This window comes from Pogona vitticeps, chromosome 6, assembly GCF_051106095.1.
Source record: "Pogona vitticeps strain Pit_001003342236 chromosome 6, PviZW2.1, whole genome shotgun sequence".
NCBI lineage: Eukaryota > Metazoa > Chordata > Lepidosauria > Squamata > Agamidae > Pogona > Pogona vitticeps.
In genome coordinates, this window is record NC_135788.1 from 113,864,157 (window position 1) to 113,886,246 (window position 22,090).

The 22,090-nt window shown below is 40.9% G+C and overlaps 2 protein-coding genes and 1 long non-coding RNA gene across 3 annotated transcripts; 2 read left to right on the forward strand and 1 right to left on the reverse strand.

Moving 5' to 3' along the window:
• The first annotated feature begins 292 nt into the window (after nt 1–292).
• On the forward strand, nt 293–9,058 carry LOC140708298 (vomeronasal type-2 receptor 26-like). Its single transcript, XM_073003687.2, has 3 exons — nt 293–613; nt 878–1,037; nt 7,618–9,058. The coding sequence occupies exons 1-3, from the start codon at nt 293–295 to the stop codon at nt 8,511–8,513; spliced, it is 1,377 nt and encodes a 458-aa protein (XP_072859788.2). The 3' UTR covers nt 8,514–9,058.
• Nucleotides 9,059–14,141: 5,083 nt separating this feature from the next.
• LOC140701353 (vomeronasal type-2 receptor 26-like) lies at nt 14,142–21,777 on the forward strand. The gene is made up of 3 exons (XM_072976934.2): nt 14,142–14,345; nt 20,172–20,298; nt 20,506–21,777. The coding sequence occupies exons 2-3, from the start codon at nt 20,220–20,222 to the stop codon at nt 21,399–21,401; spliced, it is 975 nt and encodes a 324-aa protein (XP_072833035.2). The 5' UTR covers nt 14,142–14,345; nt 20,172–20,219; the 3' UTR covers nt 21,402–21,777.
• LOC144583426 (uncharacterized) lies at nt 16,911–19,741 on the reverse strand. Its single transcript, XR_013537183.1, has 2 exons — nt 18,291–19,741; nt 16,911–18,170 (listed from the first exon to the last, which is right to left on the reverse strand). It is a non-coding gene; the product is annotated as an uncharacterized LOC144583426 (long non-coding RNA).
• Nucleotides 21,778–22,090: the final 313 nt, after the last annotated feature.

Here is a 22,090-nt window from a genome sequence, read left to right on the forward strand (position 1 = left end):
TAAGAAATATATATTTGACATAGGTCTCCTGTTAGTTCCCACTTACTATCCCCATCTGGGTTATTTTGATGGAGGGTTGCAGGCTCTACTTCAACAGAATCCAGTGTTTTTCCTTGTGCTGTATCAAGAAAGAAAGAACTTGTCAGGGTGCACAGGTAGGGGAGACAGGCAGACTGCTGAGTGGTAAGCATGTTTGAGAGGCATTGTAACGGTGGCCATACCTAATTTGCTCTGAGGACCAAATGAAGTGTCCAATTAATCATACCATAACTGATTCTCAAAAACCCCGATAATGAGTGATTTTGTGGGATTTCATTGCAGTGTGATTCCGAAGAACTACCAACACATCCTGGCCTTTGCTTTTGCCATCCGCCAGATCAACCAGAATGCTCAACTGTTACCCAATATCACATTGGGTTACAAGATTTATGACAATTCTTTTAATCCGTGGCGAGCCTGCTGGACCACCCTGGATCTTCTTTTCATGAGCGAAGGGCATCCCCCCAATTACAACTGTGGCAAGAAGGAGAAAGTGGTGGCTGCCATTGGTGGGCTCACTTCCGAAAACTCCATGCAGATGGCCAACATTTTCAGTATCTACAATATACCTCAGGTACGTCCACAGGGTTAAATAAAGGTAGCTTATTGGGGGATCTTACATGCGTCCCACTTCAACTGGGTCCTATCTCTTGGCTAGCATTGCCCCTGTAGAATTTATAATACCAAGTATATATAATCTCCTCTGGAGATTAAGAATCAAACATTTTGCTCCCTGAATTTCATCCTTAGTATACATTTAGAGTGAGTTTATATTTGGGGACAAAGGGAAGTATTTTCCTTTTTGTCATTGTAAAGGATGTGATGCTTTCTCTCTTAGCTCAGCTATGGCTCCTTCAATCCTATATTAAGTGAAAAACGTCAGTTCCCTTCCTTCTACTGGATGGTGCCCAGCGAAGATGCTCAGTATGATGGGATTGTTCAGCTGTTCAAGTCCTTTGGATGGAACTGGATTGGTGTCATTGTTTCCAAGGACGACAGTGGGGAAACCTTCCTTCGAACCCTGAGACCAAGGCTTGAGCAGAGTCATATTTGCATTGCTTGGACAGAGGAAATCCCAATTGTGACCGTGTTTTCACCAAAAGAAGTGATTCGGGTATTCCTAGTGTCAATCTATTGGACACTTTCTCTGAGTGAAATTAATGTGATTCTTGTGTATGGAGACAGGCAGTCTCTGGAGGGGCTACGATTTGTTTTAGACACCTTTGAACTTACGAAAATGCAGCCTCAAAGGAGGGTGTGGGTGACCACGGCTCAGTGGGATTTCACAGCTTTACCTACTGGGATAAAACTGGCCACAAAATCTTTCCATGGATCCTTGTCCTTCAAACTTCACACAAACGTGGTGCCAGGATTTGAGAACTTTTTGGAGAATATGAACCCATATCAGGATCAGATTTATTTCATCCATCAGTTTTGGTCTACTGCATTTATCTGTTCATTCCCACTTTATAACCTCAGTGGTCCAAACTGGAAGACTTGTAGTGGGAGGGAGAAGCTGAGAAGCCTTCCTGGAAGTGTGTTTGAAATGGGCATGTCTGGCCAGAGCTACAGTACCTACAATGCTGTTTATGCTGTAGCTCATGCGCTCCATGCAGCCTATTCATCAAGATCTACGCAGAAGCGGAAGGGGCCTGGAGAGAAATTGAGCCTCTGGGACATTCAGCCATGGCAGGTAATTGGAACTTGAAAATTAAATAAATTGTGCAAAGATACTGGAGTGGCTTGCCAGTTCCTGCACCAGTGGATTGCGTTTAGTCGGGGAGAGAGAGAGAGAGAGTGAGATTGCCGGGAGGGGGGGGGAGATTCCCTTTGGGAGCTTCAGAAAACTGGGATCTGTAAAATGCCCAAAGTTGCCTTAGTAACCAGATGGACGGTATAAGCATCCAATTTATAAAGAAGAAATAAAATAAATAAACATGGGATATAGTCCTTTATGTCTGGAAACAGCTGCCACTGATGCCCACCAACCTGAGGTTCCTCCCAAAGTCTTCCAAAAGGAAAGAGATCCATAGAGAATTTCGAATTTTGAAAGGGTGAGAACTGCCAGCTTTTGATTTGCAATAAAAGGCCAAGGCCTATGCCATCTTCAATTTTGTGCACAACAGGCTCCAACCAGAGGATTTCTGCTTATGATTTTATGTTACTGAGTCAGAGGAGATTTGCATGGATCAATAAACACATCACTTGATACTACTGGTGGGGAAAAAATGCTTCATCGGTTTGTTGGGAAGTCCTGGAAACATCCCACTAGTTGTTATCTTAGCTCTTTCATTGTGTTTTACATGGACAATTTTCAGAGTCTGCCTAAAGAAATTATTTTTTCTCCTCCAATTTAGCTTCATTCGTTTTTAAGAGACATTCGGTTTAACAACAGTGCTGGTGAAGAAATATTTTTTAATGAGAAAGGAGAGTTAGAGTCCGGATATGATATCATCAATTTTGTCAGGTTCCCCAACGAATCTTTCCAGACAATCCAGGTTGGAAGTGTGAACCCTATGCTTCCTGTGGGCCAGAGATTTCTGGTAAATAGAAGTGCCATCAACTGGAATGAAAAGTTTAATCAGGTAGATATGCTTTTTCTTCATCATCGATCTCATTTGTGAGTGTACATTTGATATTGCTATGAGGTCGTGCTGATAGTTTTCCAGAAAAGGCTAAGAACACAACACATAGAAATGTGCAGATTGCTTTTCAAGCCTGAGACACTTAAAATACCTTGCAAGAGTCCAAGTGGAAGGTAATTAGAGGATGAATATCATTTGGTATCATAGCCGATATATTTTCACAGAAGGATAAAAAGGTCTTTTTTGAGTATTTATTTAAGGACAGGGTAGGGTATATAAAAAGAAAGGGAGAATAGGGAAATGGGGAAAAGGGTTAGGGGGATAGGAGAACACGGAGTATGCAATCATCCGATCAATTAATATTAGAATAACAAATTAACTTTTTGCTTTTTCACAGTTTGATTACCCTCCTGCTTTCATCTTATAATTTAATTTTAGTTTAATTCTATGTTACTCCAACACTATCTGATAACTGCAGCCATTTATACAATACATCCCATCGTTCAGTTTCCTTTTGAATTGAACAGTCTTTCAGCCCATCTGACAGGATATCCATTTTTGTCACCTCCCATATTTTCACAATAAGATACTCTTGTTTCAGTATCTCTGCTTTCTTAAGCTTTTTAACATAATACTTTTTAATTTTGGGAGGTGCATAGGACACTGGATAACTCCTTATTTCATCTATGTTATCCGGTGTCATGCCCAATAAAGACAGTTCTGAAGTTTGTGCAACTTCATTTAACTTTTTTTGACATCTAATGTCCCCTCTTTCATCACTTTCATTAGATCTTCTATTTTGCTAAGACCTTCATACACTTGCTGAAACCCTGTTATTATTGTCTTTTGCATAGTAATCTGCCATTCCTTTTCTATTTCTTGTACAACTATTCCAAAACTTTGAAATTGAACAGACCAAGTCTCCATTTGTTGTCTTAAACTTTTGGAGGCCATCTCAGGCTTTCCAATGAGTGGGGTTTGTATAGATGGTACTATGTCCTTAACCACAATGATCGCCCCTTGGATATCCTTCAACAATTTCTACAATTTTATCAACAATCCAAACCCATAATCATAAACCTGCCCTTAAATCTCCCTCCAATCTTTATCCAAATATTATAATATAAAAATCAACTTTTACCCAGCAAATTCAAATTCAAATAAAATCGTGGCACAATTATTTCTTCTTCTCCTGAGTCTAGCAAGCTGTTATTATCAGAATCACATGCAATCCGACAAACCACACAATCACAGAGTCTCAGACTGTCCAATAGTTGTCCCTGAAGCCCATCTTATGATCTTTCCATTAACTCGTTGACACTCTTCAGTCCAATCGACCACGTCTGCTCCTTCTTTCTTCACCAGAAAACCACCAGATTCTACTATCAAAAGTTCACAGAGTCCAGTAAAGGAAAAGGAAAAATACGTCCAAGCCAAACTGCATTCACAAAACTCAAGTCTCTTGAATCCTGTCCGGCGGTATTACCTTCTGGGATTTTTTCCCCAAGAAACACAAGATTTATTTTTCCGTCTCACTCTCTCGACTTTGAAACCAGTCTGCTGTATGAAGAGTTAGTTAGTTAGTTGCGCTTTTGAAGCAGACTGATAAGATAGGCTCGCCGCTGCTTTTTTTCTTTCAGCCAAATATTTTCATTGTTATTTTCAGTTTAATGGGGCTGTTTCATAAGTCAAATGCTTCAGCTTACTTTGTTGTTATATATTTTAGCATTATATTGGTTGTTCTCTTCTCCCCTGGGTTACTCACGGCTCCGTGCCAATATGGCTCCCGCCTCCGATCCATGCTGGGTGATTTCTTCAGAGGGAATAAGTCCGTGTTTGCATCCCTTCCTTCTCCTTCTGCTGCTCACCAACTACTTCAGAGAGAATTCTCCTAGATTCTCCTTCGATCCACATTTCAAAAAGGGGATCCTGGACCGAAAGGTTCCAGTTTTCCAGAGAGCTCTTCTCTGGAGCTACTGGCAGCACAGCAACAAAGCCCCGCCTCCAGGATAAAAAGGTCTTTTGATCTTCTTTGTCAGATAATTCTTCTACAAAGATAGACTTTTCTTCTTCAAATTCCACATTTTTCTTATCTTCTTTAAATCTTTCTGTTAACTGTACATATTCAAACCACTGAATTTCATAACCATCTTCTATTAATTCTTCACCTGCCTTCATCTTAAATTCTCCCCATTCCGAGAATATTTCCATACGTTACCCATTTCCCTTTACTGTATATATAATAATTCCCCTTTGAACCATCCCTCCTGTAAGGATACCCATAATGGCATTTTAGGTAAAAGTCTTAACTTATAGTGATCCCAAAACTTCAGTATACTTTGGCTTATATGGTGGTTATAAAACTCTGCATTCAAATTTCCATTATTATACCAAAAGTAATCGTGTCCTCCATATCTTAGGTCAGGACCGTCCAAATCTAATCATCTATTATTTATCAAGATCCATTCTTTTAGCCAACCTTCTTGGCATTAGTTGGGAAGGAGAGATAGAATTGGGCGTCATCTGCATACTGTTGAGATTGATCACCAAAACACAGGAGAACCTCTCCTAGCAGTTCCATACATTTGATGTTAAATTTAATTGCTTCAAGAAAATAAAAAGTAGGTTTCAATTTTCTAAATTACTTTCATGCAAGCAAATGAAACAAATTTTGCTTCAAGCTTCATATTGTTTATCAAACAGAAAGGAAGCTTATAGAGACCGGGAGGATCCTTTAATTATATTTTAAAAGAAATTTAATTTCTAAAGAACAAAGTTGTCCAGCAGAGTTATTTTGAGTAGTCAGGGGCTTAGTACGTGCCCCACGAAAAGAACAAAATATTGACCACTCCACAACCAGCTGTGAGGAATTTACATGCCACTTTGCAGATAAAGTTGCTCGGATCTGCTCTGACCTAGATGCTGTAATTGATACAGACCCAGTCGATGTACCTTTGGCCCCAGCTTGACCTCTTTTAATGAATACTTTTCAGTTGGTGCAGCCTGACGAGATGGATAGGATTCTTGGAGAGGTAAATGCCACCACATGTGCTGTCTTGAGTATTGACTCTAAACCAGTGTTTTGCATCAGTAATCGCCTGGATGAGGGCAAACAAACTGGAAAATCCAGACAAGACAGAGGTGCCTCTGGTTAGAAGGAAGGCAGATGAGGGAGTAGTTATACTATCTGTGCTGAAACCGGTTGCATGCCCCCCATTAAAATTCAGGTTTGCAGTTTGAGTGTACTTCTTGGATTCATCCCTAAGCTTGGATGCCCAGGTCTCGGCGTTAGCCAGGAGTGCATTTGCACAGCTAAAGCTGGTGCACCAGTGCGTGAAATGTCTGCCTGAAGGTTGTACCTGCATTCTGTTCCAGTGATGTGCACACACTCCAGGGAGGAAATGGCAGCTGCCAGTGGGCTGGGTAACTCCTCATCCTACTCTTTTGGTGAGAGGTACATCATAAGAGCAAAGAGTCTCTTGAACCAATCCTAGTCACAATTAGGTAACTAGTATCCTATTGGGATTCTCACAAAATATTATTTAACTCAATCTTAATCAATAAAGGGAGTTTTCAGGGCGTTGCCTTTAGGCTCCGCTGACTCTGACATCTGGTTCTCAACTCCTTTATACTTTCTCATCCCATCTGGATTACTGTAACACACTCTATGTGGGGCTGCCTTTGAGGACAGTTTGGACAGTTCAACTGGTGCAAACTTCTGCAGCTAGACTACTGACTGGGGCCAGCAACAGGGAGCATATAAGACCCCTGTTACAAGAACTGCACTGAATACAAATCCGTTTCCTGGCCCAATTCAAAGTGCCGGTCATTATACACTCATACAACTTGGGTCCGGGCTCCATGAAGGACCGTATCTCCTGAAATGCGCCTTCTCTGCGATTAAGATCAGCAGAGGGTACCCTCCTCTCAGTTCCCTTGCCAACACAAGTACAGCGGATGGGGACATGGGAGAGGGCCTTCTCTCTGGCAGCTCCCAGGCTATGGAATGTTCTCCCCTTCCCTTTTATCTTTTTGAAAAAAGCTAAAGACCCATCTCTTCAGAGAAGTTTTAACAATTATAACTAAATTCCTTAATCCGTTTCAGAAGAAATTTTACTCTCTTTAATGTTTGAATCTTTTGATGTTTCAATTGTATTTGAAATCATATATTGTTTAGTTCATCTTTTAATATTTAACTTACTGTGTTTTTAAATTGTGTGAATTTTAATGTTCTCAGTCATATATATGTATGTACATATAAATCTTCCACTTCATCCGGGGAATCCAAACTGAAGCCCACAGGCCACATACTGCCTATCTTGCCATTTTGTCCGGACTGTTCCCCTCAACCCATGACCTTCAGTTCATATGGGAGAGAGGTGGCAGGCTTCCAGGGGTCTGTGATTTTGTGTGCATGTTTGTGTGGGGGTGCCTCCACAAGGGTGGGCGGACGTCGGTGCTCACTGGGGTGCATGCGTACGTGCAGCTGCATCTATGAGCACTTACCTTTAGGCTTCAACAATGTGGAAAATATACGATGTGGCCCTCATATTCAAAAGTTTAGAGACCCCTGTTCCACATGATCATTTAAGTTCTAAATAACCTTCCTTCTAATTATATTTTAATTTCTTCCTGACTTCCCTTCTGATGATGACTAGAATACACCCAAGTCCACCTGTGTGGAGAGCTGCCACCCTGGAGAGAGCATGTCTGTCCAACTGGGGAAGCAGGTATGCTGCTACGACTGTGTTGCGTGCCCCAACGGGAGGATTTCGATCCAGATGGGTAAGTGAAGGAATCCAAAAGCACCTATGGAGAAATACAGAAAATTTATTGCCTCTCTAGTGGTTTTCCTGCCTCAAATCGAAGAAATAGGATATCCGAAGAGAATATCAACTTTGAAAAAAAAATTAGAGCCAAATTGGAGGATTATTTTCTGTAATGGATTAATGTTGTTTCACTCCAAAACTAAGACTAGGTTGCTTTCTTTCAGATGCAAGACAATGCCAGGAATGTCCCAAGGACCAGTATCCAAACAAGAATCAAGACAGTTGTATTCCCAAAGCCCTAAGCTACCTCTCTTATGAGGAACCCTTGGGCTCAGTACTGACTAGCTTGGCCCTCTTCCTTTCTATCACCACCATCGTGGTGATGGCGACTTTTATTCAGTACCGCCACACTCCCATGGTCAAAGCCAACAACTGGAGCATCACCTGTGCCCTCCTCTCCTCTCTCCTCCTCTGCTTCCTCTGTTCCTTCTTCTTCATTGGACAGCCTGGAACTCTCACCTGCCTTCTGAGACAAATGGTGTTTGGCATTGTCTTCTGTGTATCTGTTGCTTGTGTCTTAGCCAAAACCCTCACTGTGATAGTAGCCTTCATGGCCACAAAGCCTGGACTTGGGATGAGGAGATGGGTTGGGAAGCGGCTGGCAGGGTCAGTCATCACGGTGTCTTCTCTAATCCAGGCTGGTATCTGTGTGGTCTGGGTGATTACCTCTCCCCCCTTCCCAGAGTTTGACATGCATTCTGAGACTGACACAATCTTAATTCAATGTAACGAAGGTTCAGACCTCATGTTCTATCTTGTCCTGGGCTACATGGGGCTTTTAGCCATCATAAGTTTCACAGTGGCTTTCATTGCCCGCAAGTTGCCAGATACTTTTAATGAAGCCAAATTAATCACTTTCAGCATGTTGATGTTTTGCAGTGTTTGGGTGTCTTTTCTGCCAGCCTACCTGAGTACTAAAGGGAAATACATGGTAGCCGTGGAGGTCTTCTCAATCTTGGCTTCCAGTGGTGGCTTGCTGGGTTGTATCTTCCTTCCCAAATGTTATGTTCTTATTTTCAGGCCTGACCTGAATAACAAGAAGCAAATAAGAGGGAAATAGGTTTGGAACAGTTGATAGAGAAATCATATCATCTTCAGTGAATTCCTCTGGGGAAAGTCTACAAAAAACTAAAGAAATCAGTTATCTTAGAGGCCTTGATAATGGTCCTGGTTTTGCATTGTTTTCATGTTATGTGAGATAGAAAAAAAGGTCTGTTGCCTTTTTGAGGTCAAACCTACAGAATGAAATTCAAACTATGCGGTGCATTTTTTTTTAAATTATAATTGTGGGCATATTGACTAGTCTAAGTGTATTCAGATTGGTGGTGCGTTTTTAGAATTATTTCTGATCAAGAAATATGATAAATCCTCTGGATTGCAAAGTGTGTCAGTTCCCAATGATGAATTAAATAGTAACCCCCGGCACTACTTATTTTGGCTTTCTTCCCACCTTGAAGCATTGTTATCATTATATATTGCTGTAAAATGGTTATTATATATCAACTGCTTTTATTTTGCCTGCTGTGAGCCGCCCAGAGTAGGCTATGTCAAGATGGGCGGCATATATGTGTAATAAATAATTAAATAAATTGATGAAGTCATATTATGATATGGCATGAGAAGTGTCCTCTTCATCTGAGTTTACAAAGTCTATTAATGAGCAGCATATATTATAACATTTAGGACCTTGTGATGGAATGCAATAAGTCGCCTGCCTGTGAGGGAAAAGATCAGATGCTGATGTAATCAGTTTGTCTCTACTCTTGAAACAATGCCAGCAAAACAAGGGAGGTGGCTCATTGGAATTTTTCATTTGTAATGTCCCCATTTCTAAGAAGATTCAGTTGCAAACCCCTTCAACCTTAGGACACAACCCTGACAAGTGGGATTGGGAGCCATGACCCTGATATCCCCTCATCTTGGTCATTCTTAGTGTTTGATTTTCACTCAGGTCCTGAAGAAAGAAATGTGAACTTATTAATTTCACATGTGACCCTGTTCTCATTCTAGTGCCTTTTCGTAGAGAGTGACAAATCTTTAATCTCCTTGGGAAAAAGTCCGTTAGGAGATGCAAGAGCCTTATTTATTTATTTATTTATTTATTTATTTATTTATTTATTTATTTATTTATTTATTTATTTATTTATTTATTTATTTATTTATTTATTTATTTATTTATTGGACTTATATACTGCCCAATAGCGCTACAAGCACTCTCCAGGCTACACATTGCCCCCCCAGCAAGCTGGGTACTCATTTTACCGACCTCGGAAGGATGGAAGGCTGAGTCAACCTTGAGCCGGCTACCTGGGATTTGAACCCCAGGTTGTGAGCACAGTTTTAGCTGCAGTACAGCGTTTTAACCACTGCAGCACGAGGCTCATTCATTAACTTACTACAATTTGACAGCACAGAACAAGAAAAAATTGACTCAAGTTATTAGAAACTTTGGAAAAAGTCCAGATCCGTGGACAGTTCTGTTTACATTTTTATTCCTTTAGAATAGAGAAGGGCATCAAACATAACAAATCCAACCAGCCTTGATTACCTTTCCTATAATTATTGCAATTACTACTTTTAGCATTTCTGTCTCCTCAATCCCTCTGAGAAATGTGGGGCTTTTGTCTCATAATCAGGAGGAAAAACAGCCCTTGTCAGTTAGGATTTCTGCGCTTAGTGTATAAAGTCTCCTGTCCAAGGAAATGACATCTCAGTTTGAGAGAGGAAGTGGACAGCTCTGCCAGTCCAAGCTCCTCTATGTATTTATGCAAGAGTAATTGTATTGGTGGTGCCTTTGGCTCAGGATGAAGAGGTCTGAAGCGGAACATTCCCAACATTTGCCAGGCTTCTGTATGGCTTTGCTGATGCTCCCGGTGCTTCATTCTTCCAGCTCGAATATGAGCCCTTCCATCTGCAACTGGAGGACAAGAGTTCAAACTTCTTTCCATGAAGCTTCAGATGAGATGATTCTTGGGGACTTTGTATCCATTACTCTTGTTGGCTTCCCTCTGAAAACCTTTGTCACCCACCCAGATTCTATTGCAGTAAATGCTGTGTAAGTAGTTCTTTGTCAATGCTTTGTAGATGAAAATCCAGATTGAAACCAATGAGGGTTTCTTATCTTCACAAGATAAAGTACTTATTGAAAGTAGGCAGTTGCCTTTTTATGATGTCAACATGGAGGAGACTATGCATTCAGATGTATATGTCCGTTGACCTCCATGTGCAGCTTTGTTTTTTTAAAACATTTTAACCTTTTTTACAGGTGGACCATTGAATATTAGATGTTTCATTCGGTTTTCTGCATTTCCTCTTGACAGATATTCCACTCCTGCTTCTATATTTCTGAGATCAAAAACAGTGTGTGGTTGACTTCTAAGATAGATATATTTTGGAATAGGTCTCCTGTTAGTTAACACTTACTAACCTTATTCTGGGTTATTTGATGGAGGGTTGCCGGCTCTACTTCAACAGAATACAGTGGTGCCTCGCTTAACGAGTGCACCGTATAGCGATGTTTCCGTATAGCGATCCCTTTTTCGGGATCGCTATACGGAAACATCCCCGATCGTTGCAATGGGGAAAACCCGCATTGCGAAGATCGGGTATTGCGGCGGCCATTTTGGAGCCGCCGAACAGCTGATCGGTGGTTCCAAAATGGCCGCCGGAAGCCCAGAAATGGCTGCCGGCAGCCGTTTTCGCACCCTGCCCTCGCCTAGCGAAGACGCGAAAATGGCTGTCGGCACCTGGAATCCTCGCTGAACGGGTAAGTAACAAAGGTATTGGAACGCATTAAACGAAGTTTAATGCGTTCCAATACATTTCCCCTACCCCGTTTAGCAACGATTTCGCATAGCGAGGGTTAATCCGGAACGGATTAACCTCGCTATGCGGGGCACCACTGTACAGTGTTTTTCCTTGTGCTGTATCAAGAAAGAAAGAACTTCTCAGATTGCACAGGAAAGGGAGACAGGCAGACTGCTGGGAGGCAAGCATGTTTGAGAGGCATTGTAACGGTGGCCATACCGAACTTGCTCTGAGGACCAAAATAAGTGCCCAATTAATCATACCATAATTGATCCTCAGAAACACCCCCGATAATGATTAATTTTGTGGGATTTCATTGCAGTCTGATTCCAAAAAACTACCAGCACATCCTGGCCTTTGCTTTTGCTGTCCGCCAGATCAACGAGAATGCTCAACTGTTACCCAATATCACTTTGGGTTACAAGATTTATGAGAATTCTTTTAATCCCTGGCAAGCCTGCAGGAACACCCTGGATCTTCTCTTCATGAGCCAAGGGCATCCCCCCAATTACAACTATGGCAAGAAGGAGAAAGTGGTGGCTGCCATTGGTGGGCTCACTTCTGAAAACTCCATGCAGATGGCCAAAATTTTAAGTATCTACAATATACCTCAGGTACGTCCATAGAGTTAAATAAATTTAACTTCATTGAGAGATCTTACTTACATCCCTTGCATCTAACTTGCATACTTTGACTCCCACCTGTAGAATTCATAATACCAAGTGAATGTACAAGAAAGTATTCCTATGGAGATTGAGAATCAAGTATTTTGCTCCCTGACTTTGATCTTTAGTATACGTTTAGAGTGAGTTTATATTTGGGAACGATTTTCCATTTTTTTCATTGTGAAAGATGTGATGCTTTCTTTCTTAGCTCAGCTACGGCTCCTTCAATCCTATATTAAGTGACAAACATCAGTTCCCTTCCTTCTACCGGATAGTGCCCAGCGAAGATGCTCAGTATGATGGGATTGTTCGGCTATTCATGTCAGTTGGATGGAACTGGATTGGTGTCATTGTTTCCAAGGATGACAGTGGGGAAACCTTCCTTCGAACCTTGAGACCAAGGCTTGAGCAGAGTCATATTTGCATTGCTTGGACAGAAGAAATCCCAATCGTGACCGTGTTTTCACCAAAAGAAGTGGTTGGGGTAATCCTGGGACCAATCTATTGGACTCTTTCTCTGAGTCAAATTAATGTGATTCTTGTGTATGGGGACAGGCAGTCTCTGGAGGGGTTACGATTAGTTTTAGACACCTTTGAATTTCACAAAATGCAGCCTCAAAGGAGGGTGTGGGTGACCACAACTCAGTGGGATTTCACAGCTTTACCTGCTGGGCTGAAATTGGCCACAAATTCTTTCCATGGAACCTTGTCCTTCAAACTCCACACAAATGTGGTGCCAGGATTTGACATCTTTCTGGAGAATATGAACCCATATCAGGATCAGATTTATTTAATCCATCAGTTTTGGTGTACTGCATTTATGTGTTCATTCCCACTTAATGACCTCAATGTCCCAAATCGTGAGGTTTGTAGTGGGAGGGAGAAGCTGAGAAACCTTCCTGGAAGTGTGTTTGAAATCGGCATGTCTGGCCAGAGCTACAGTACCTACAATGCCGTTCATGCTGTAGCTCATGCGCTTCATGCAGCCTTTTCATCAAGAGCTCCGCAGAAGAAGAGGAAGGGGCCTGGAGAAAAATGGAGCCTCCAGGACATTCACCCATGGCAGGTAATCAAAATTAGAAAAGAAAAAAAATTGTGCAATGTGAGAAACAGGGCATCATTAGGGCTTATTTCTCCTGTTGAGTGAATCAATCTCATTCAAAAATAAATAAATAAATAAATAAATAAATAAATAAATAAATAAATAAATAAATAAATAAATAAATAAATAAATAAATAAATAAATAAATAAATAAAACTAAACTAAGCCAATAGCAACACCAAGCAGAGTAGAGCAAAGTGTGTTTGGAGCCCGAACTTCAAAATCATAGCAGAAAACAGACATTTCACTTTTCTTCTGGAAGAGTGACAGAGAAGGAGCTTTCAATGAATGTGTCTTTCACAAGTGCATTGAATACCTTTCCAGAGGTCTCCAATTTTCTTTTAAATTACTCTTTTTTTTTAAATCCATGGTTCTTGAAGAAAATTAGTTGCCTCTTAAATGAGATAAATTTTTGACCTAATATCACATTACTCTTCTGACAACATCTGTTACTTGGAAAAAATCTAAAATTATGTTTGTGTCGCAGAGAGAGAGAGAGAGATAGGAGAGAGTGACTGAGATTGCTGGGGGGTGGGGAGTTTCCCTTTGGTAGCTTCAGAAAATTGGAATCTGTAAAATGCCCAAAGTGGCCTTAGTAGCCAGATGGACATTATAAGTATCCAATTTATAAATAAGAAATAAAGTAAATAAACATGGGATATAGTCTTTAATGTCTGGAAATAGCTGCCACTGATGCCCACCAACCTGAGGTTTCCCCCCACAAACTTTCCAGAATGAAAGAGATCCATAGAGAATATGAAAGTTTGAGAGAAAGGGTGAGAATTGGAAGCTTTTCAGTTCCAATAAAGGGCCAGAGCCTAATCCATCATCAACCTTGTGCACAACAGGCTGCAATAATGTTGCTGAGTCAGGAGATTTGCATGGATCAATAAACACATAACTTGATACTAGTGGTGGGGAAAAAATGCTTCATCGGTTCGTTGCGAAGTCCTGGAAACATCCCACCAGTTGTTATTTTAACTCTTCCATTGTGTTTTGCATGGACAATTTTTAGATGCTGGAAAGCACAGAGTATTTATCCATTTCTTCAACTCTGCCAAAAGAAATTATTTTTTCTCCTCCAATTTAGCTTCATTCCTTTTTAAGAAACATTTGGTTTAACAACAGTGCTGGTGAAGAAATATTTTTCAACGAGAATGGAGACTTAGAAGCTGGATATGATATCATCAATTTTGTCAGGTTCCCCAACGAATCCTTCCAGACAATCCGGGTTGGAAGTGTGAACCCTGCGGCTCCTGTGGACCAGAGATTCGTGTTGAATGGAAGTGCCATCACCTGGAATGAGAAGTTTGATCAGGTAGATAACGCCTTTCCTTCATCATCGATCTCATTTGTGAGTGTACTTTTGGTACTGCTATGTGGCTGTGCTGATATTTTTTTCAAAAGAGGCTAAGAACACAACATAGAGAAATGTGCAGAACGCTTTTCAATCCTGGGACACTTAAAGTACCTTGCAAGAGTCCAAATGGAAGGTAATTAGAGGATGGATAATATTTGGTATCATAGCAGGTATATTGTCACACAAGGATATAAAGGTCTTTTGAATTACATATTCTAGATTTGCTTTCCATTAATTAATTAATTAATTTTACTAAGTTTCAAATACAATAAAGTCATACTGAGCAAAAGAAAGAGGAACAAACAGTAATGCAAAATTTTTTGAAAAGCGGGGATCCAGGGTGGGGAACGGTTCTCCGCATGCATTTCTCAATTTTTCTCAGAATCACTTCCTTCTCAATTACTAATATTTATCATTGAGTTTGTTATACAACCAATAAAGCATAAAGAAAACAGAAATCTAAACAATTCATAATGTGATCTGAAATTCTATGATTCAAAATTACATATTCCTAGTTTAGTGTTTTCTTTATCTAACAGAAAGTCCCATATAGCTTTCGCTGAAATTTTAAACTCTGCTCAACTTTTGCCTTTTAGAAACTCTGAGAGTTTCCCCCCTTTCAGCCATTTCAAGGGCTTTGTGTAGCCGTTATGCCCACTCTACCATGCAGTCTCTATCTTGTTCATCATCTGTATCATATTTCAGCGTTAGTTTATATATTCTGGAAACCGGGCGATCCTGTTTGTCAGATAATTCTTCTACAAAGATAGACTTTTCTTCTTCATATTCCATATTTTTCTTCTCTTCTTTAAATCTTTCTGGTAACTGTACATATGCAAACCACTGAAATTCGTAACCATCTTCTATTAATTCTTCTCTTGCCTTCATCTTAAATCCTCCCCCTTCCATTTTTAGAATATTTCCATACGTTCCCATTTCCCTTTATATATAATCTTTCCCTTTTGAACCATGCCTCCTGTGAGGATACCCGTAATGGCTCTTTAGGTAAAAGTCTTAACTTATAGTGATCCCAAATCTTCAGTATAGCTGGGCGTATATATGGTGGTTATTAAACTCTGCATTCACCTTTATTTTACCAAAAGTAATTGTGTCCTCCATATCTTAGGTCATGACCCTCCAAATCTAATCATCTTCTATTATTTATCAAGATCCATTCTTTTAGCCAGCCTCCTTGGCATTAGACGGGAAAGAGAGATAGAGTTGGGCGTCATCTGCATACTGGTGAGATTGAGCACCAAAACCCTGGAGAACCTCTCCCAGCAGTTCCATGCAGATGAGGTTAAATTTAATTGCTTCAAGCAAATAATTTTCAAAATTATTTTCATTCAAGCTAATGAAAGTAATTTTGCTTCAAGCTTCAGATTGGTTGTCAAACAGAAAGGAAGCTTGAAGAGACTGGGAGGATCCTTAAATCCTCCATTGAGTCATTTGTTTATAAATATGCATTGATCCACAGACGAGGCAGTACTGATACTATCTGTGCTGAATCAGGTTACACCCCCCCCCCAATGAAAGCTCAGGTCTGCAGCTTGGGTGTACTCCTTGGATTCATCCCTAACCTTGGATGCCCAGGTCTTGGCATTGGCCCAGAGTGCCTTTGCACAGCTAAACCTTTTGCGCCAGTGTGGGAAACATCCGCCTAAAGGTCGTAGCTGCATTCTTTTCCAGTGATGTGCACACACTCCTGGGAGGAAGTGGCAGCTGCCAGCGGACTGGGCAACTCCTCATTCTAACATTTCGGATAGAGGAACAACATAAGATCAAAGGGTTTCTTCAACCAATCCTGGTTACGATTAGGTATCCTATCTGAATTCTCACAAAATACTATTTAACTCACTCTTAGTCAATAAAGGGAGCTTTCAGGGCGTTGCCTTTAGGATCCACTGGCTCGGACATTTGCTTCCCGACTCCTCTGAACTTTCTCTAAACAATTAGCCTTCCTCTGTTCTGTGATCACCCACACACCAGCTGTGCCTGGTCCTTGAGATGTCGGATCTGGCTACAGTGACACATGCCTTAGTTACATCCCATTTGGATTACTGTGACACACACTATGTGGGGCTGCCTTTGAAGACAGTTCAGCTGGTGCAAACATCTGCAGCCAGACTACTGACTGAGGCCAGCAATAGGGAGCATATAATACACCTGTTACAAGAACTGCACTGGATACCAGTCCATTTCCAGGGCCAATTCAAAGTGCTGGTCATTATACACTTATACAACTTGGGTCCGGACTGTATCTCCAGATATGCGCCTTCTCTGCGATTAAGATCAGCAGAGGTTACCCTCCTCTCAGTTCCCTTGCCAGCACAAGCACAGCTGATAGGGACACGGGAGAGGGCCTTCTCTCTGGCAGCTCCCAGGCTATGGAACGTTCTCCCCTTTCCTTTTATCCTTTCAAATAAAGCTAAAGACCCATCTCTTCAGACAGGCTTTTAACAATTATAACTGAATTCCAGAACCTGTTTCAGCAGAAATTTTACTCTCTTTTATGTTTTAATGTTTTGATGGTTCAATTGTATTTTAAATCATATACTGTTTTATTTATCTTTTAATATTTAACTTACTGTGTCTTTAAATTGGATGAATTTTAATGTTGTGAGCCAGACACATATATATGCATGTATATATGCATATATATAAGTATTTCTCTTCATTAGGGGTCTCCAAACTGCAGCCCACAGGCCACATCCTGCTTACTTTACCATTTTTCCAGACTTTAAGCTCATGGCCTCCAGTTCATATGGGAGAGGGGTGGCGGGCTCCGAGGGTCTGTACTTGTGTGTGCATGTGGTGGGGGGGCTTAATACGGGTGGGCAGACGTCTGTGCTCACTGCGTTGCATGTGGTTGCATCTATGAGCACGATACTTTAGCCTTCAAAAATGTGGAAAATATATGGAGGGGAGGGGCGGAGCTTCAAACAGCGAGGCAGCAAGAGTCCGGCTCTCCGGACTCTTGCTGTATTTGCCGAGAATCCAGGATTCCCTCAAAGATTTGAGGGACGGGGGGGGTGAGGAGATACCCTCCTTAGGTCGTAAGAGAGCGGAGGATTTTGGAGGGGGTGAAAAGCAATCACCTCCCCACATTACTCCTGTCTCTAGACAAAGGATTCCGTCGACGCCATGTTTATGGTTGTCCCAGCTGTAAAGCTCCGCGGCAGGAGGGAGAAGCATGAAAGATTTATGAAGGACTGCATCAACTGACCCAATCAATTTCAACTTTTGTAAGTACAAAAGAAATTTAAGCGATTGTTTTTGAGAACTGTAATCTGGAAGCGGCAAAGGAATTTAAAACCCAAACAGCCCAGTACTTTTCTACTGCGTCACAAGTGATCGTAGTGGACAAAGACAGAGCTTTCACTATCTATCTTACTACCCTCGATGGGAACACACACACAGTAATTGTCAAGCTGGAGAAGCTGCAATTTGAGACGGTATGAATCACTAGCCCCGTCGGAGAACTGACTTTTATGGCTTTTACGACCGAAGTGCTTTATTGCTTGTAGCCGGAAGAAGCAAAATAAACTGGGTTAGAAAGTACTTTTGTCCAGCTACTTTTCAATAAAGATGGATATAACCTGGGAGTTTTTAAATGAACTTCAGAATATGGAAACCAACATCATGAACTGCATTCAAGAGCAGTTTTTAGGGCTCCGGTCTGTTCTTTTGGACCTAGGAAAAACAACTGAGAATTGGGAACCCCCGCAGTATATGGGAACAGTTGCCGGAGATCATCTCATCAGCAGCACAAGAAAGCACCACCTAGTGGCACAAAAGACAGAAGCTGGAGATCATCTCATCAGCAGCACAAGAAAGCTCCATCTAGTGGCACAAAAGACAGAAACCGAAGATCATCTCATCAGCAGCACGAGAAAGCCCCACCTAGTGGTACAAAAGACAGAAGCTGGAGACCAAGTCATCAGCAACATAAGAAAGCACCATCCAGCAGCACAAGAAAGTCCGGATTTATTGGACCTTAGAAAGAAGGGTAAAAGCCTTAAAAAGCTTAGGGAAATTGAGGGGCATTGTGAAATAGAGATCCAGAGGAGGGAAAACGGGACATGTCCTAAGTTGATAGGTGAATTTGGTAATCAGGAAAGTGAAGAAAGGCGTAAGGGTAGTTGGAATGATTACAAACCAAGCATCCTTTGGCTTCAGTGGCAAATTCTTATGATGGGGGAAAATTCAAACCAGAGACAAAATAGCTTAATTGGGCTCTACGGAAGGTACTATAAAACTAGGAAAAAAAATAAAAATAAAATAAAATAATTGATGTCTATAATAATAAAATGATGCTGATCATATTTGGAGATAAATGATAGTTGAGAACTAGCAATTGTACAATCTGGAATATGTATGTCAAGCTAGACGAAATAATTGATGTCCCTGATTGTAAAACAATTTTGATTATATTTGGAGATAAATGATGAGTAAGAACTACCAATTCTATAATCTGGAATATGTATGATGAATATAATATTAGAAGTCTCTCAAGGTATACTTTAAGAGGTAAATCTATTGTAGATTAATAATGTAATGAGTGATCGGGCTAATTTCTGAATTATTGGTGAAAGGGAAAATCTAGATATGAAATACTGGTATGTGTTGATAGAAAATAGAGGTTTAATAGAACATGGGAGACTGTCAAGCTAGATAAATATATCTGGTGATTCTGTTTTATGATGAATATAACATTAGCAATTGATGATTTTAAGGCATATACTAAAAGACATGAATCGCAACATGTTTGAATTTAGAAAGTAAGATATTTGAACACACCTATTTTTTTGAAATATTGATATCATATGAAACTCTCATATAGAATTCATATTTGTATAGATCTTAAACCTTCTTATGGTCTTGTTAGTGGTTGAAATGCATTTTGCCTTTTCTTTCTTTTTTTTTTAACTTTTTTCTTAATGATGGCAGTATAGATATTCTGAGGAATGATTTGAAGCCAAAGAGGTGAGAGAAATAACTAATAGAATTTAGTACAATTTTAGGATGGATCACACTTTGAATTCTCATAGAGTAATAAGGTTGATGGCAGCCAGATTTTTAAGAATGGAAACTTTGTGTGGAATGCCTCTCCCTGCCATATGTGTGGGGTTTTGTTTTGTATTTGTTTTTGATTGTATTTGTATTGTTAGGTCTTGTTTTTATGAATTAGGTTTTGTTTTTTATGAGTAGTTTTTTTTTCTGTATTTAGGAAAAATAAAAAAATAAAAAGTAAAAAAAAAAACAAGAATCTACTCAGTGTGTCAAATTAAAATTAAAGCATTTGTTTCAGGTTCTTGTAAAAAAAATGTGGAAAATATATGATGTAGCCCCCATGTTCTAAAGTTTAGAGACTCTGTTCCTCATGATCATTTAACTTCTAAATAACTTTCCTTCTACAGTGGTGCCCCGCATAGCGAGGTTAATCCGTTCCAGATTAACCTTCGCTATGGGGAAACATTGTTAAGTGGGACGGGGAAACCGTTTAATGCATTCCAAATGGGCCCAAAACTCACCGGCCTCCGATGTTTGACCATGTTGCGGCGGCCATTTTGGGTGTCCTGGTGGCCATTTTGGGTGTCTGGCAGCCATTTTGGAACTGCCGAACAGCTGTTCCCCCATCGCAATGCGAGGATGCCCTCGCATTAGCGATGGGGAAATCCGCATCGGTATGCAGATTCTTCGTTAAACTGTGCACTCGTTATGCGAGGCACCACTGTATTTATCATTTAATTTCTTCCTGACTTTCCTTCTCGTGATCATTAGAGTCCACCCAAGTCCACCTGTGTGAAGAGCTGCCACCCTGGAGAGAGCATGTCTGTCCAACTGGAAAAGCAGGTCTGCTGCTATAATTGCGTTTTGTGTCCTAACGGGAGGATTTCGATCCAGATGGGTAAGTGAAAGAATTGAAAAGCACATCTCTATATATACAGTACTTTTAATTGCCTCTCTAGTGGTGTTCCTGCCTCATTTTGTTAATTTGAAGAAAAAGGAAGAGTATCAACTTCGAATAAAAATGCCAGACTCATCCAAGGATTATGTTCTCTAATGGATAAAAGTTGTGTGACTCCAAAACTAAGACGAGATTATTTTCTTTCAGATGCAAGAGAATGCCAGGAATGCCCCGAGGACCAGTATCCAAACAAGAATCAAGACAGTTGTATTCCCAAAGCTCTAAGCTACCTCTCTTATGAGGAACCCTTGGGCTCACTTCTAACTTGCTTGGCCCTCTTCCTTTCCATGATCACTGCGGTGGTGATTGGGACTTTCATTCATTACTGCAACACTCCCATTGTCAAATCCAACAACTGGAGCATCACCTGTGCCCTCCTCTCCTCTCTCCTCCTCTGCTTCCTCTGTTCATTCTTCTTCATAGGACAGCCTGGAACTCTCACCTGCCTTCTGAGACAAATGTTGTTTGGCATCGTCTTCTGTCTATCTGTTGCTTGTGTCTTAGCCAAAACCCTCACTGTGATTGTGGCCTTCATGGCCACAAAGCCTGGACATAGGATCAGGAGATGGGTTGGGAAGCAGCTGGCAGGGTCAGTCATCACGGTGTCTTCTCTAATCCAGGCTGGTATCTGTGTGGTCTGGGTGATTACCTCTCCCCCCTTCCCAGAGGTTGACATGCATTCTGAGACTGACAAAATCTTAGTTCAATGTAATGAAGGTTCAGACGTCATGTTCTATCTTGTCCTGGGCTACATGGGGCTTTTAGCCATCATATGTTTCACAGTGGCTTTCTTTGCCCGCAAGTTGCCAGATACTTTTAATGAAGCCAAATTAATCACTTTCAGCATGTTGATGTTTTGCAGTGTTTGGGTGTCTTTTCTGCCAGCCTACCTGAGTACTAAAGGGAAATACATGGTAGCCGTGGAGGTCTTCTCCATCTTGGCTTCCAGTGGTGGCTTGCTGGGTTGTATCTTCCTTCCCAAATGTTATGTTCTTATTCTCAGGCCTGACCTGAACAACAAGAAGCAAATAAGAGGGAAATAGGTTTGGAACAGTTGATAGAGAAATCATATCATCTTCAGTGAATTCCTCTGGGGAAAGTCTACACAAACTAAAGGAATGCGTTATCTTAGAGGCCTTGATAATGATCCTGGTTCTGAATTGTTTTCATGTTATGTGAGGTAGAAAAAAGATCTGTTTCCTTTCTGAGGTCATACCTATAGAATTCAAACTGTGCGGTGCATTTTTCTTAAATTATATTTCAGGACTTGTTGACTAGTCAAAGTGTATGCAGATTGGGTGGTACGTTTCTAGAATTATTTCTCATCAAGAAATATGATCAACCCTCTGAATTGCAAAGTGTGTCAGTTGACTATGATCATTGCACCCCAACCCCAGAATAAAGTCGTGAGATAAATAATATGGGTTAAAAAATGGGCCACACTTTATTGACTGAAAATTCAAATTAGCCATCCTTTGGCAAAGGGGAGCCTGCTGTACAGCGGAAACAGGTAAAACTCAGAGGTATACAAATACCCCTAAATCAACAGATGGGCGAGTAGGCCCCAGGTTCTCACAATCTTGAACACAGCAGGAACCTGGCCAGCCGCTAATAAACACCCCCAGACTTCAAGCCATCTTTAGTTGATGACTGTTGTTCTGGAACTGGCCCAGTGCATCCCTCCCCCAATCACTGTAATCGCATAGTCCACAGTGCTGGGAGGTCTGATGTG